General features: G+C 37.8%; 1 protein-coding gene across 1 annotated transcript; it reads left to right on the forward strand.

Moving 5' to 3' along the window:
• Positions 1 to 8655: 8655 nt before the first annotated feature.
• LOC311286553 (uncharacterized protein) lies at positions 8656 to 12785 on the forward strand. The gene is made up of 9 exons (XM_084402758.1): positions 8656 to 8744; positions 8971 to 9321; positions 9424 to 9541; positions 9703 to 9794; positions 9936 to 10053; positions 11031 to 11135; positions 11479 to 11643; positions 12039 to 12221; positions 12356 to 12785. The coding sequence occupies exons 2-9, from the start codon at positions 9109 to 9111 to the stop codon at positions 12586 to 12588; spliced, it is 1227 nt and encodes a 408-aa protein (XP_084258884.1). The 5' UTR covers positions 8656 to 8744; positions 8971 to 9108; the 3' UTR covers positions 12589 to 12785.
• Positions 12786 to 15181: the final 2396 nt, after the last annotated feature.

The raw sequence follows: 15181 nt of genomic DNA on the forward strand, positions 1-15181 counted from the left end.
TCACAGCATAAGACACAGGTGTTCGTCATTTGCACTTGACCTACTTGCTCGTCTCTTCTCTCTCCCATTACAGACTGTGCTGAACCACGCCCCCCCTTGCCACAAAAAGCATGTCATTATAAAACAAGTAATACAAACTCAGTGAGTGTTTTAGCGCAATTTTCTCACGTCATGAGATCACAACACTAAGAGATAGTAAATGAAAGAGAAAATAAGTTGCTCGAGAATATAACTTTCTCTTGAAATTCAAATGAACTTTCTGAAATCAAATCAGCAATGGATAATAAAAAAGGCACAATCACTTGACTAGTTGAACATCATTTTTTTTTATTAGCTCATTATTTTTTACGTGTATATCCTCGATTTTCTCTGTATCAGCTTCCTTTTCTGCTTTGTCCTCTTTAGATTATTCCTTCTTTTCTGCTTGACTATTGGCTTGTGACTTTGTAAACTCTTCTTCTGCTTTCGAGATATTTGCCAAAACATCCTCTGAAAGCCACGAGTCATCGTAGAAATCAGATACGCCTAATGAGGAAGCCGTTGGTGTGCATGTCGCCATCTTTTGTCGCTTTGCTGAACGTTCTTCCATTTATTTTGCAACAACCTCTTGTCGTTTTCTCATATATTCTTGCTCCTTCTCCAAATCTTGATCGATACCTTCATTGATTTCTTGCCGTAATTCAGTGGAATTAATTGTGCTCATGACTCTTGTGAATAGCCTACCTTCCTTACGTATTTCTGTTGACCAATAGTTTTATAGGTGAAAAGGCAATATTTTTCTTATTTCCCTTCATATAAAGTTTTAATAAATTTTTGAAGCATAAAGGAAAGATTTTTGATCAAATCTTTTTTTCTAATATTATTGTAAATTTTAGAAGCTATCGATTGCAATTTGTTTCAACTCGATAGCTATAATGGTTGCTGAGAAATTTGCAAAAAACTGAATTTTTTCTGGAATTTCCAGGAAATCCCAAATCTTTTCCTGGATTTTTTTTGTGCGTTCCCGAGATTAGACCTTCCTTAACATAATGCCGAAAACCCGAAGTCTCTAGGTGGTCTGGTTGAGGAGTAGATAGAAGTGCAAGATTGGTGCGCACAGACAGAACAGAAATCATGAGTTAACAATCGCAATTTTGTCCGGTGGAAAATTGCGCTAAAAAGAACTTAGCCTCATCCATGCACATGATTTTTCGATTCCCGTCTGACTGATTTACATCCACGGTGGAGTTTAAAACGACAGTTCCCATCATTCCACGCTCCTTCACATCGTCATCAAGCTACGCCGTTGTTGTTGTTTGGAATGTAGCGCCCTCTAGCGGCAAAAAATTATTGCATATTGTAGCTTTAACTCTTTTCAGACAGATTACTATGTGATAATGCAGCTGTTTTATTCACATATTCATCAAATCAAGTCAAGCCACCTTTATTTATATAGTGCTTTTTACGATACAGATTGTTTCAAAGCAGCAGTGATAATATTATAAATATATAATATAATTATAATAAAATAATGCAACAAAGTTTGTTTTGGCTGGACAGCACCCAATACACATTCATGAACACAGGCCACAAATCCACAATAAAACTATGCATGGGCGTTTGCTTTGGTTTTGTGTGTGTGTGTGTGTGTGTGTGTGTGTGTGTGTATATATATATATATATATATATATATATATATATATATATATATATATAGTACAAACTTTAATTGCTATTAGGGTTTTTTTCAATTGCTTAAGCACAATTTTGAAAACAGGGCCCGTTTTTTCAAACCCCTTCACACAATTAGCACAACACTACACCAAAGTAGCACAACACCTCAGATCATTTGCAAAATGGAACACTTTTGTCAAAACTATACAATGTCTTATAAAAACCTTATTTTGTTGTCATAACATAAACACAACCATAATATGGTCTGACTCTGTTTGAATCAGTTAACACACTGTGCTCAACCTAAAACACTTTTAGCATTTACACAGAGAAAGTGTAAAAATAAATTCAATCAATACTGACCATTTCAACAAAACATTCATAACAAAACATTTTCCAGTTTCCGTACAGTATTACTGAACATACCATTGTACTGTAAGCTTACAGTAATACTGTAACATAAATTACATATCCAGTTCAGTACCGAATAAATAAATAAAAAACTAAACATCTCTCTGCCTAGCTGGATCTGGCCACAGGGCCTCGTCAACATCACAGGCTATATTTTCATTTGCAAGGCAACATGGGAAGAATATTTTCGAGTGACGAATCCACCCTTGTATGGATGCTGGTTCATTTTGATCACATGCTTCCTCCATAGCTTGAATGAGGGGCATCTGGACATAGGATCGGAGATCATAAACCTTCCACCGCCATGTTGAGAAGAACTCCTCGATGGGGTTTAGGAAGGGGGACTATGGTGGAAGGTACTGAACTGTAAATTGTGGGTGTTGTAGCATATATGGGCTATGAATCATTCGTTCGTTTGTTCTGAATTAACAAATTCGGACTCTCTGTGTTTTCTAAGCACATTCCTTTTTGCTTTCACACTCTGAACCCCCGAATGCAAATCATTTTGTGTTGGCTCCAGCTAGACTGGAGCAAATTGACTTTTACGACACTAATTGCACCTCAGAGACACTCCAGAACCTGGAACCAACATTCTTCGTCCCCTGTGGGGGAGCCTCAAACAGACCCACAGAGAGATAACAAAACTTTCTGTTAAGACACACACACAAACATCCTTTGTGTTTAACTTAGAACTTAGAGATATCCCTTTACATATGTACAATTCCATTATGCATGTTGATTAGTTCCTCAAAATAACAAACGATCTTCTCATTGCAGCTGATTCTGGTTTATTATCCATCCTGGTTCTCCTTGATCTGAGTGCGGCCTTTGATACAATTTCTCACTCCATCCTTCTCCATAGGTTATCCTCCATCGGCATTGTTAACACCCCTTTTCATTGGTTTCAGTCATACCTATCAGGCCGCACTCAGTTCATCACTATCAAATCCTTCCGCTCCCAGCCATCTCCAGTCACCTCAGGAGTGCCCCAGGGCTCTGTCCTGGGGCCCCTCCTCTTCATCACATACATCCTTCCCCTTGGCAATATTTTCCGCAAATTTAACATTCAATTTCACTGTTTCGCGGATGACACCCAGCTTTACCTTTCCAGCAAACCAAACTCCACACTTCCTCCCTCCTCCCTCACCACCTGCCTACAAGAAATAAAATCTTGGTTCAGTTCAAACTTCTTAAAATTAAACACAGATAAAACAGAACTTCTTGTCATCGGCACCAAAAACACCCTCTCTAAACTTGACAGTTTTTCTCTCCTCATTGATGCAACCTGGTCTCATGGGAAATACGTACCTCTGCACACTTTTTTGCAGCGCCACAAATATGTACCACCCGGTACATATTGCTACAGTTTTGAAACACAAACGTCCACTGGAGTCGCTAAAGAGAAGGACTGTATGTGACATTGCGATCGACAGTCAGAGCAGAGGTATGTGGTAGGCAGGCCTATATTATATCCTACTATTATATCCCATTAACATAAAACTGTTATTTCAGTGGTAAATTTTAGTGATATGTGTTGTTTTACTGAATCATGTTTGCTGTAATGGTAAATGTAACGTTAGAATCACGTGAGAGCTCATGATGTCGGTAGGACAGGCCCATAGACAGTATATAAACGGGACAGGCCTGGGTGATTTAGCTGAAGTTCATAAAGTTACATCCGCATACATCCTCAGAACCCCAAAGTAGGTAGCGTTAGCCAGGTCATTTTTTACGTTTTCTGTAGCCTAACGGTAAATGTGACGTTAAAATCATGTGAGCATTCTCGATGAAAGCAATGCCCTTCGATTAACTTAACGTTACGTATCCTGTAGTATTTTTTTTCTAGTTAACTTTTGGTGGATAACGTTAGTGAGCTGACCCTGAACTGTCAGAACGATATATATTTGCAAATACACACTATCATCATATCGCCAGTTATGAGCGCATCCATATTTGCAAACAAATGCGAGATATGCATTACTTTAAATGTAGATGAGCTTAATCTGTCGTATAGAACTACAGATCCCATGAATCTGTCGACCAATTAAGTACGTGATGCCATAATACTGCGTGTACAAACGTGTATTTTTTTAATGCACAACATCATGGTGTTAATATTTTTTGTTTTCACAGTAAGAAACTACATTTCCGTTTAGCCAAATGCCTAACATTAAAAACAATTTTACATGTGCTTGCAGGTTCCAGTCATATCAAAGAGGAAGAAGATTAAAGGTTTTTTTTTAGCCTATCAAGGAACAGGAGGTTAGTCTTTTCATGTAGCAACAACTTGTGCCATAACCATAATTGCATATGAGTGCGTATTACTACATTTATTTATATATTGTGTATGCATTTTAATGTAGCAGCTTTAATGTAGTTAGATGTTTCCGCTTTCCCAGCAACGCTAGCCAAGCACAACAAGCTCTAACAATTGTTGCTCTTGGCTTTGTGAGCCTACTCTGCCTGGAGTTTCTATGGTTTATATACCAATTTGGTTACAGTTCCCTTGCTAAAATATGCTGCGTTGATTTGTTTTCAGATTGTCACTGACCCTCTTATAAATGTATTGTTTTTATAAATTAATTATAAACTTTATTTTAACAGATTTGAATGATCAGATTGAGATCATCTGTAATCTCACTATATCTCTGCCTCTTGCAGTACAACGCAGACAGGTGAGTTGATTAATGCTAGGCGGTTGCTCCGCTTCGGACCTTACACACTCGCATCACCAACGCATCACCGGCACCCAATTACCTAGCATTGAAAACATTTATTTAAGCACTGCCTGGGTAGGGAAAGAAACCTCATCAAGGTTGTTTCCCACCTTAACCATGGACGTTAAACCCTCTGCAAACCACTACCCATTTATTTTCATTTGTTTTTATGTGTACTTTGTTTTTTATGGTCCTCAGGTGTTAAAAAATAAATGACTGAGAGAGTCATCTGATCAGCCTACACCAGAGAAAAATATGGAGGAGGAATTACACCGTGATCTTGAGGAAATAATGGCTGATTTGGAGGAGATGCAGGTATTTTGTATAAAATTAAGTAGCACGCATTCTGCATTAAGCAGTATTTCACTAATGTGTGAAAAGAATGAATCATTGGAATTGGTTACTACCACTGTTTGTATTTTTTGCAACTTCCATAAATTATATTCTGAATCATGTTATTGTTCTACTTCTTAAAATGTATATATTTCGGAGTCATTGTTCTACCTCTTATGTTTGAGTAATACAGAGTGAGGAAGCAGTCAAAACACCACCTAAAAAACAAAAAAGAAAGAAGACTGATCATAAGCTTAGGTGGAAAAAAAGAGACCAAGAAGGATTCTTGGTCTATGAGAAGCGCAAACCAAAGAAAGGTATGGTTTGAGGTTTTAGATCCTTTGATTTTTCACTAAGAATTGTGTAAATCAAATAATTTTTTCTGTTTACTTTACTCTAGACCGATCTGGAAAACCAGTTGCCTCAACCATTGCCTCTGCAAGTAACCCTCAAGAAGTTGAGCTCGGTAAGCAATTGTTTTTGTTGATTTCATGTAGGAGTGTGTTCAACCAAATACTGTTTGCTAAAAAAATATTGCTTACTATTACATATCTTTGACATTTATACCCTGAAGTCCGTCTATACTAACAGACAGGTAATTTTGTAAAATACATTTTCATATGAGCTGCTGTACAGTGGAAAAGAGTTCCCCTTTCTATTCCCTATAAGTAATCCCATTTCATGTTGATTTGCATCTGTTCGGTTGTTTGTTGTTGGTTGCATGATACTGCATTAAAATTGTATAATTCTAGAAACTGCAAGCACATCTGAAGCTGCAACTTCCAAACAACATTTTGGAGATGTAGATGCACACCAGATTATTGGTAAGTTTAGCTTAGATGTTTTTAACCATCGGAACTGTATCACTGTCTTCACAAAGTCCCTCTGAATGAACAAAAGTGGCAACATTTTATGATAAATGTTAAATGTACAAATATCCGAGAGATTACTTGTTTAATGTTTTGTGAGTTTGTGCTCTTGGTTTACGAGCTTGTAACAGGTAAGGAGTTGTAATGTAATTTTATTTTTTATTGCAAGATTTACAACTACAGCTACTCCAAAATGCAATGGATTGTGACGAACCCAGATCAGCAGCATCTCATGATTGGGCATTGAGGAAAACCTTGTCTGAAGAACGCTGGCATGAAGCAAGGCCAAAACTCCTTGACAGTTTGCTTGCTTCAGACTGTGTGCATTATGGTCCTTGTGATCACTGCAGCTTGAAAGAAGCAGTCATCAGGTGCAAGGACTGTTTCCCGAAACCCCGTTACTGTGGCCAGTGTGACGTTTCTACGCATCAACATTTTGTTTTTCACAACCGAGAGACTCTTATAGATGGGTTCTATAAACCTCTCCCACCATCAACTGCTGTGCAAGACCTCAGTGGCCAAAACGTCATTTATGAGCAAGGTAAGAAGTACTTGAAAGCTTATATATAAATATATTTTATATATAAGCTTATAAAAACTTGAAAGTTTTTATTTTAGTTAATATATTTTTCCTTTCATCTAGTGTGTTTGCTGCCCATTACACAACCTGACAAAATTTGTGATTGTGACCCTCAAAACCTGGCTGTTGTAGCTGGAAGATCAGTTGTACTCATCTGTATAAATGGTATGACTTGCAATGTTTTGTATTGTATTTGTCTATTGGCTTAACCTGCTGACTGATGTCTGAAAAGTATCAATGGTTGTCTTTACACTTGGTATTAACATGCGACCTGTATCCGGATGTTGTCCACATACACATTGAAAAGACAAGTGTAAACGCACTTCTGATGGGAATGTTATCCGATCAGTGTGTCCGGGTTCGAAGGGAGTCGAGGACGCATTGTGATCAGATCTCAGTGTAATGTAAATGCAATGCAGCCATCGTGTCTGGATTCACAGGTGGACATCACACAAGACCCACCCACTGTCTTTACTCCCCCTCCTCTCTCCAGGAATTGGTGAACGTAGCTGTGTGGTTTTTTGATACAGACGTGTGCGAAGTACATCGATTCGCAAATATACTGAAATGTTTGCTTTTGCACCCTAAAGTTGCAGAACCCTAGCCTGACGTCACCATATTCAGATTCTAGTCAGAAAATGAGTCTGATATTGCTCCGTTAGGTGTCTTTGTTGTAAACCAGTGGTTCTCAACCTCTCCTGCAGGGACCCCCTGACAGGCTATGTTTCTGTTTTAACCCTGAAATGGCACACCTGATTCAATTCCCCAACAGGAATTAGTCAATTAATCAATTAGTCAACTACTCATTAAGCCTTTAATTAATTGAATCAGGTGTGCCATTTCAGGGTTAAAATAGAAACATGGCAGAGGTTGAGAACCACTGTTGTAAACAAATTCAACCCAAGCACTCTTTGGTGACGTAGATGATTACGTTACTGTTGATCATCTGTCCATCATCGTATAAGGCCCGTCTTGACAACTTTATTTTTCCGAACAGGCTGGCATTCAGGCTAGCATAACCCACCACTTCAGATCGACCGGAGCAATCCTTCTTTTTTTTTTCTGGAATGTGAGATCCGATCTGTTATCCAGATACAGAAGCCACTTGATGTGGACAGGTGTAAACACACCGTGTCCCGATTGGCTTATCCGATCTGCTTGAGCGGATCACAGTGATCGCATGTTAATGCCAAGTGTAAATGCAGCCAAAGTGTGTTTACTATTTATTTATTTTCTTTTGAAATCTTTGCAGGTCGCTATGACATGTTCCTGCCAGTGATGAATTGCAGAGCATGTCTTGCATCATGGACACCTGAGGTGGTGGACTTGTTGTTTAGTGGTTACTGGCCAGGGACTGTCGAGTTTCAAACCATATACCAGGTAGACCTCTTTGCATCGTTTGAGGACCTGAAGATCACTGCACCTGGGCTTTCAAGACAAGCATTTGTGAAAATGTTACAACAGCGCTCACAACAATTTGGAAGGGTAAGACTTGGAAAGTAATTTGTTTTCTGCATTTATGCAAGTCTTACTGGCATGTCACTGTATTCAAATTTGTATAATTTCAGAGTGGTAACATTTGTGGCAACGTCTTCCAAAAAGCTTTCCTTGAATGGACATATTGTCGTCATAAAAGAGAAAAACTCTGCGGCATTGATCACTTCTCTTGCCCAGCTTGCACCCCAGATACAGTTGCTGTGTCTGCAGATGGAAACAGAAAACTATACAGATTCAGCAAAACAAAGGGGTATATTATAACATTTACATTTAATCATTTAGCAGATGCTTTTATCCAAAGAACAATAGAAGCAATCAGACCAACAAGAGGGCAACAGTATACACGTGATGTAACAAGTCTCAGGTAGTCTATTACATTACACATAGCAAGGTATTATTTTATTTTTTTAATCAGAAAAATAAATATAATAGTATAGAACAGAAAAGGTAAGTGCTAGTATTAATTGGTCAGCTGCTGATGAAAAAGATGTGTCTAGACATTTTTTTGAAATATTGATTATTGATAACATTATTTTGTCCATATTTCTTTTGAATATTTTTTTGTCATTAACATATTTTCTTCCTGTAGGGCAGAGGAACAACCATTTTTTTGATGGAGTTTTTCTGGCTAATGACAAAGATGTAGCAACATTTGTTGATTGTGTTCGTGAGAAGACCATTCCAGTAAGATATTTGTCAAAAGATTTGGGATTGTACACAGTGAATCAGGATTTAGTGTGTGTATTATATATATATATATATATATATATATATATATATATATATATATATATATATATATATATATATATATATATATATATATATATATATATATATATATATATATATATATATATATATATATATATATATATATATATATATATTTGATATGACACTGTTACAGGTACATGGAAAAGGCATCTGTGGAACGTCAACATGGGCTGCAGCCAGGGAGACCTCTAAAAAGACAAATACCAAATGTGATGAAGAGGGCCTAGAGGTGGCAGTTTGCAGGCACAGCATATTGCTTGGAGGTCTGAACATGTTTAGGGGCGAGATATTTGCATACCCTCTGTTTCTGCAGAAGGAACTGGCCAAAAAAACAAACTGCAAGTTCTTCTGCACTGACATCATGTGTCGATATTGGCCGTATCTTCAAAAGGTGGTTCGAGCTTTCCCCGAAATGCAAAACTTAACTCAGATGAAGCCATTTCTCTCAGTTATGCATGCAAAGGGGCACTCTACAAAATGTGAGGTAAATGTATATTCTCGAACAATATGGTAACTAAGCCTTTTACCATTTTGACATCCATGAACTTGATATTTTTAGTTTGGACATCTGGTGTGCTTGCTGTAGGTGCAGTGGGGTGGCAAAAACCAAACAGGGGCAGGCACAACGATTGGTGAAGAAGTTGAGCAAGTGAACAGCTTTTTGTCCCGTGTGGCTCTAACTACAAAATACATGAGTAAGGCTGGTAAGTGGTCCTTTTTTACAGTTCTCATGTATTGTGCTTTGGAAGCATTGTAATTGTTAAAACAGCTTGCTTTATTTTTTATTTTATTATTTTATTTCATTCATCATACTCTGTGACTAACCACTAATTGAAAAGCACATTTAAGCCTTTCATCATTGCAGCACGAGTAGATATGATCACATTGCATGCCAGAGGATGGAATGAGCGGAAAAAAAGAAACCTGCACAAGTACTTGTCTACACGGTACTTGAAGGTAAGTACAAAATAATAATTTCATCAATGAAGGTTAAATTTCAATTGACTAAAGTCCACTGATATGTTGTACATACTAAGCATCTAATAATTTCAGTATTGCCGAAGGTTTGTGTGACTTTCCATTAATTATTCTTTTGAGACTATCCAAAAGACAAAGGAAGTCAAAGATGACATTGAGGCTATAAAGAAGTGCACGCAAAGGTCTGATGAGGAACTGCAACAGTGGGTCACTGATGTGAGACAGTGGGCAGTTGACAGTAAGTATGTACTTGTTGCTGTCTCCTATCGATAGAAAATTATCATAAATAAAAAAATTATTATGCTGGTTTGTGTTTTAACACCTGACCTCTTAAGTGATGTTAAGTGGTCATACCAAACAATATTAAAAAGCTTATGATTGGGAACTCTCTAAAAACTGTGTTTTTAAAGGGGAACTTGGTTACTATTTCAACTTAATAAAACCGTTTAGAAATCATTTGGCTGGTTAAATAACCTGTTCTGGTGACAATGGTGACTTTCCCCGCACCCCCCAGCGTTCCCAGGCGGAAAACCAACCTTGCAACATGGGGACTAATGTCCCGGTAAGTTGGAAATAGGAAGTCTCGTGAGAAGCGAGAACAAGCGAAAAACACAAACTGCTTTACGGCAATTCAACATAAACACACACTCCACACTCCACATTCCACATTCCAGGTTATACTGTGTATGATGTATTACCCACCTCGGTAGACAAAGCTCCACGTGATTAAAGTTGGCCGGCTCCGATAATAACAAAGGCACTTGAGCAGCGGTAGAAAGGTAGACGAGGGTGCCGTGAGTGTGTGTGTGTGTGTTTTTTATTTTACTTTTTTACGCCAGTGTTGTGAAATATACGCCTCACAGCAGTAGGGGGAGCACGCTGAGAAAACACGCGACAACAAAAGTGGAAATCAACGAAGAAAGGGCTTGAAATGCCAAGTTAATAATTAAACTTAGGTGATGTAGTTTTCTCCCTCAAATTTATAATACTTATTCACCCTTGAAAAATGAGCAAACTGAACAAATGTTTTCAGATTCTTTGGTAGAACATTTGTGGATGTCCTTTTTTTTCGTGTTCCTACTACATTCTTCTTATTGAATCCTCCTTTTACCATATTTCATGTATAAGGTGTTTTATAGAAATGGTATAATTGTTCTATTTTTGATAGAAGAAAATGCATGATTCTGATCAAATACATTCACAAATACTTTACAGCACCAGATGACCTCAGAACAGATGATCCAGTGGCGTTGCAACATCTGATTGAAGGTCTATTCTTGGGCATCCAGCAGAAAAAGAGGGATCTGTATCGAGTAACCGGTAAGTAGCCTTCATGTACTTGTGGAGTTCATTTTAAAATGTGATATCTATAGCTATAACTAAGTAATTTTAAATTTGATCACATCTTACATCATATATGTCTAATGTTACCATCACCCAACTCCCTGCATTACTTGAACATTGGCCACATTCCAGGTTATTTATTATGGTTAAATGACCAGAGGTGTAGTCAAAATATTCTACAATTGCATTTTTAGTCACTGATGATATGTGAGCTTTATAACATAATTTGTAAGGCGCCTTTTGGATGTCCATTAGCACAATGACCAACTTTATGCATATCCTCCTTAATTCTTTTTGCTGTGTTTTTTTTTTGCTGCAGACCGTAACAAACAGCGACACAAGATCCGAAGACGGATTAGAGAGGATAAGAAAAAGCTGTATAATGCCATATCCCAATACAATGATCTTCCAACCACCACAGAATCTGTAGATTCGATTGAAGACCTTCTGGCAACAGAAAGCCCTATCTGGCCTTGGGATTCTGGTATGTAAAGTCTGACATTGATAATTTTAGTGAATCTTCATTTAAACACTTACCTCATTAAACTCCGACTTTCAAAGGAAAGAGGCCCATGTGCTTTTCATTTGTTTTGGAAAATCTGGGATAGACAATTTTAGATTTTTATTTTTAAACTGTTTTGTTTTTGCCAACTCTAACTACACTGAAGAGAAAGTGAGTCAAGGTCTAATTCCTCAGATTAATGTCAAGGTGGCTCGCCCTTTTTTTTTTTTTTCACACTGTAGATTCAACACCAATCACTTGTTGCCTATGTTGTAGGGACAGAGAATTGTACCATTATTGGATTTTACTCCCAAAAAGGCATTAAGAGGTAGTATTTTAATATGGTGGTTAATTCAATTGGTCATTTGTCTTCATAGAGCCTGACACTTCCTTAGGCATGAAGAAGAAGGTTTTTGACAAGGTGATGCAGCTGGAGAGACTGATTGAGGAAGAGGCTATAATTGTAGAGGAAATGAAACAACATTGGACTCATCTTACAAGAACCTGCAGGGCCTTGAAGGACCAGGCTAGTGTACTATCAGATGACCTGGCCACACAGAGTGAGTACTAAATTCTTAATGCTGTTTACTTCATATAGTTATATTAAACTGCTTGCAGATGATAATTCATACAAACTGCCATAATGATGTTTTGGTTAATTGCTTTTTTTTGTATATCCCAATTTGATTTTTAGGCTACCCTTCAGGACTGTCTGGTCAAGCTTACCATGGCCTGCACAGTGCTGTCCTCCAAAAATGTGAGGAGCTCAAAACAGACCTGGTAGCTGTGAAAGAAACCTACTCCCAAATAGTGGTAAATGGGAATGGTGGAACTGTTGTTGAAGAAGAAGATGATGAGGATGAGGATGAGGATGAAGACCCATATGAGCATGTCTCCACAGATGCCTCTTCAGATGATGAATTATAGATTCTCTTCTCTCCACTGCACAAACTGGTCTCCTGACTCTGAGTAGCTCAAGTTAGCTGGGCCCAGTAATTGACTCTCCCTTCAAAGAAGTAACTTAAATCTGAGGTTCTCTGGTCTAGTCAGATAAGTTTGTGAATCTATTTTGAAGCCAGGCTCTCTCCCCATTGTTAATAATAAAACCTTGAACCTGATTTTTCTATCACTGCCTGACTGATTCTTAATTTCTTTAGTAAAACAATTATCGTCATTATTTCAGTTTGTTATAATTTGTCATTTTTATCTTGTACACGTTTGTTCACCACATATTTTCTACGTTGACGATTTTTTTGTTACAACACATGTAAGATCACATGCAATACATAGTCTAGCTGAACTTGCAAACCTGATACTGCACGCTCAGTGATGATGTCATTGAACCTTTGGATTATAGGCTTAATAACCCACTGCGCAATGTGACGTCGTAGTGACGTCATTTTCATGTAATTTTTGGACGTCCAAATTTGGTCCATTGAAGGGGTTGTTTTGTAACGCCAGGCGACGTCTTTTTTCGACGTCTTCCGCACGTCATTTTTCGACGTCTTCCGCACGTCATTTTTCGACGTCCATCCACAAAAGTTTGTTTACAATAAATCGCGCTCAGTGCTCTCAAACAAAACAGCGGCTTCTTACACACACACACACACACACACACACACACACACACACACACACACACACACACACACACACACACACACACACACACACACACACACACCTTGCTTTACCTGGGACTCAAACTCGTGATCATCTGCTCCACGTGCCAACGCTCTACTGTTTGAGCTACAGAGAGAGTGAGATAATTTATGATTATCGCGTTTAGGCTAAAAATAGGTTCGGCGCTTGGATCACCAGCATCTTGCAGTACATTTAAAATATTTTAAATATAATATTTTATATATTTTAAAAATATATTACATTTTAAATATAGCGATTTGGAAACGTGGATGGAGCAGTGAATAGGTTCATTACACAGCAAAATGACACGACAAACTCGCGTTTTGGAAAAGAGCTCTTCATTTGTAAATTAAAAAATTATAATAATCATGTAAATTTCCTGCACCTGTCATAGACGTCCAAAAAATTACCCAGTTCAGGTCCAATGTTGAACGTAAATATGACGTCCAAGTTGGGTCATGGTTGGACGTCCAAATAGTGGACCTAGTTTGGACGTCGAAAAAAATCACCCAGTTCAAAGGTCCAATGTTGAACGTCAATATGACGTCCAAGTTGGGTCATGGTTGGACGTCCAAATAGTGGACCTAGTTTGGACGTCGAAAAAAATTACCCAGTTCAAAGGTCCAATGTTGAACGTCTATATGACGTCCAAGTTGGGTCATGGTTGGACGTCCAAATAGTGGACCTAGTTTGGACGTCGAAAAAAATTACCCAGTTCAAAGGTCCAATGTTGAACGTCTATATGACGTCCAAGTTGGGTCATGGTTGGACGTCCAAATAGTGGACCTAGTTTGGACGTCGAAAAAAATTACCCAGTTCAAAGGTCCAATGTTGAACGTCTATATGACGTCCAAGTTGGGTCATGGTTGGACGTCCAAATAGTGGACCTAGTTTGGACGTCGAATAGATGTCCAGAATTGGTCATGGACCGACGGACCCAATATAGACATGATCTGCACGTCTATCCGACGTCCAATGTTTAGTGGGAAGTGAAATGGAATATAATCGTGGTTAATTATTTAATTTGCCTTTTGTGGCAAAGATAACACCATTTTTGCTTTTTAAAAAACATGGATGCAAACAACTGTTGGATCATGGCATATACCATATGGACGGTGCCATCACTGAGGATGGTGAGGGGGAAAAAAATGAAGACGTCTCATGGATGACATCACACAAACATACTGACAGATAGGTAGAGAATGACCACATTTTATTTGTATTCTTGTAGCATTTTCAACTATTTTGCCTGTACACAATTATAATATTAATACAACTTTTCCAAAATGCTTTGGGGAAGTGGTTGCAGATACTATGAAGGAGTACATACATCCATTTTTACTTTGTCAAAACATATATATATATATATATAATGGTAGGCTAGTCTTATTTTTAAGCACCTATTGTCAGCATGAAAAAATAGTAGGCTAAAGTAATTTATAGGAAATACTATTTGTTATTCTATAGTTGTGGTAATATAAAAATTATAGTAATATGTAGCATTTATTAACCGTAAATACTATAATACCGTAGCCTATACTAAACTTTACTATAGTAAATAGTTTCACGTCCGAAAGTATACGCAAACTAAATACAAACAACGCCATATATTCACCCAAATACCATTATTCATATGAAGCACATTAATCCTTGCTGCTAACACAAAATGCATGATTGTTTAGCTATAGCTGACAGCACATTTTTAAGCACAAAGGGGGGCAGTTTAGTAAAGCCATATGGCCAAACAAACGTTTTAAAACTTCGGCTGCAGTAAAACCTTTATTCTGCTTATAGATGGTTTTATAACCCTACTTTAAACCCCTATTTTGCCAGCAGGACGAGCTGTGGTGCTGCTAATGTTTTTATTAAGCTACTC

This window comes from Rutilus rutilus (genome assembly GCF_951802725.1).
Source record: "Rutilus rutilus genome assembly, chromosome: 1".
Taxonomy (NCBI): Eukaryota; Metazoa; Chordata; class Actinopteri; order Cypriniformes; family Leuciscidae; genus Rutilus; species Rutilus rutilus.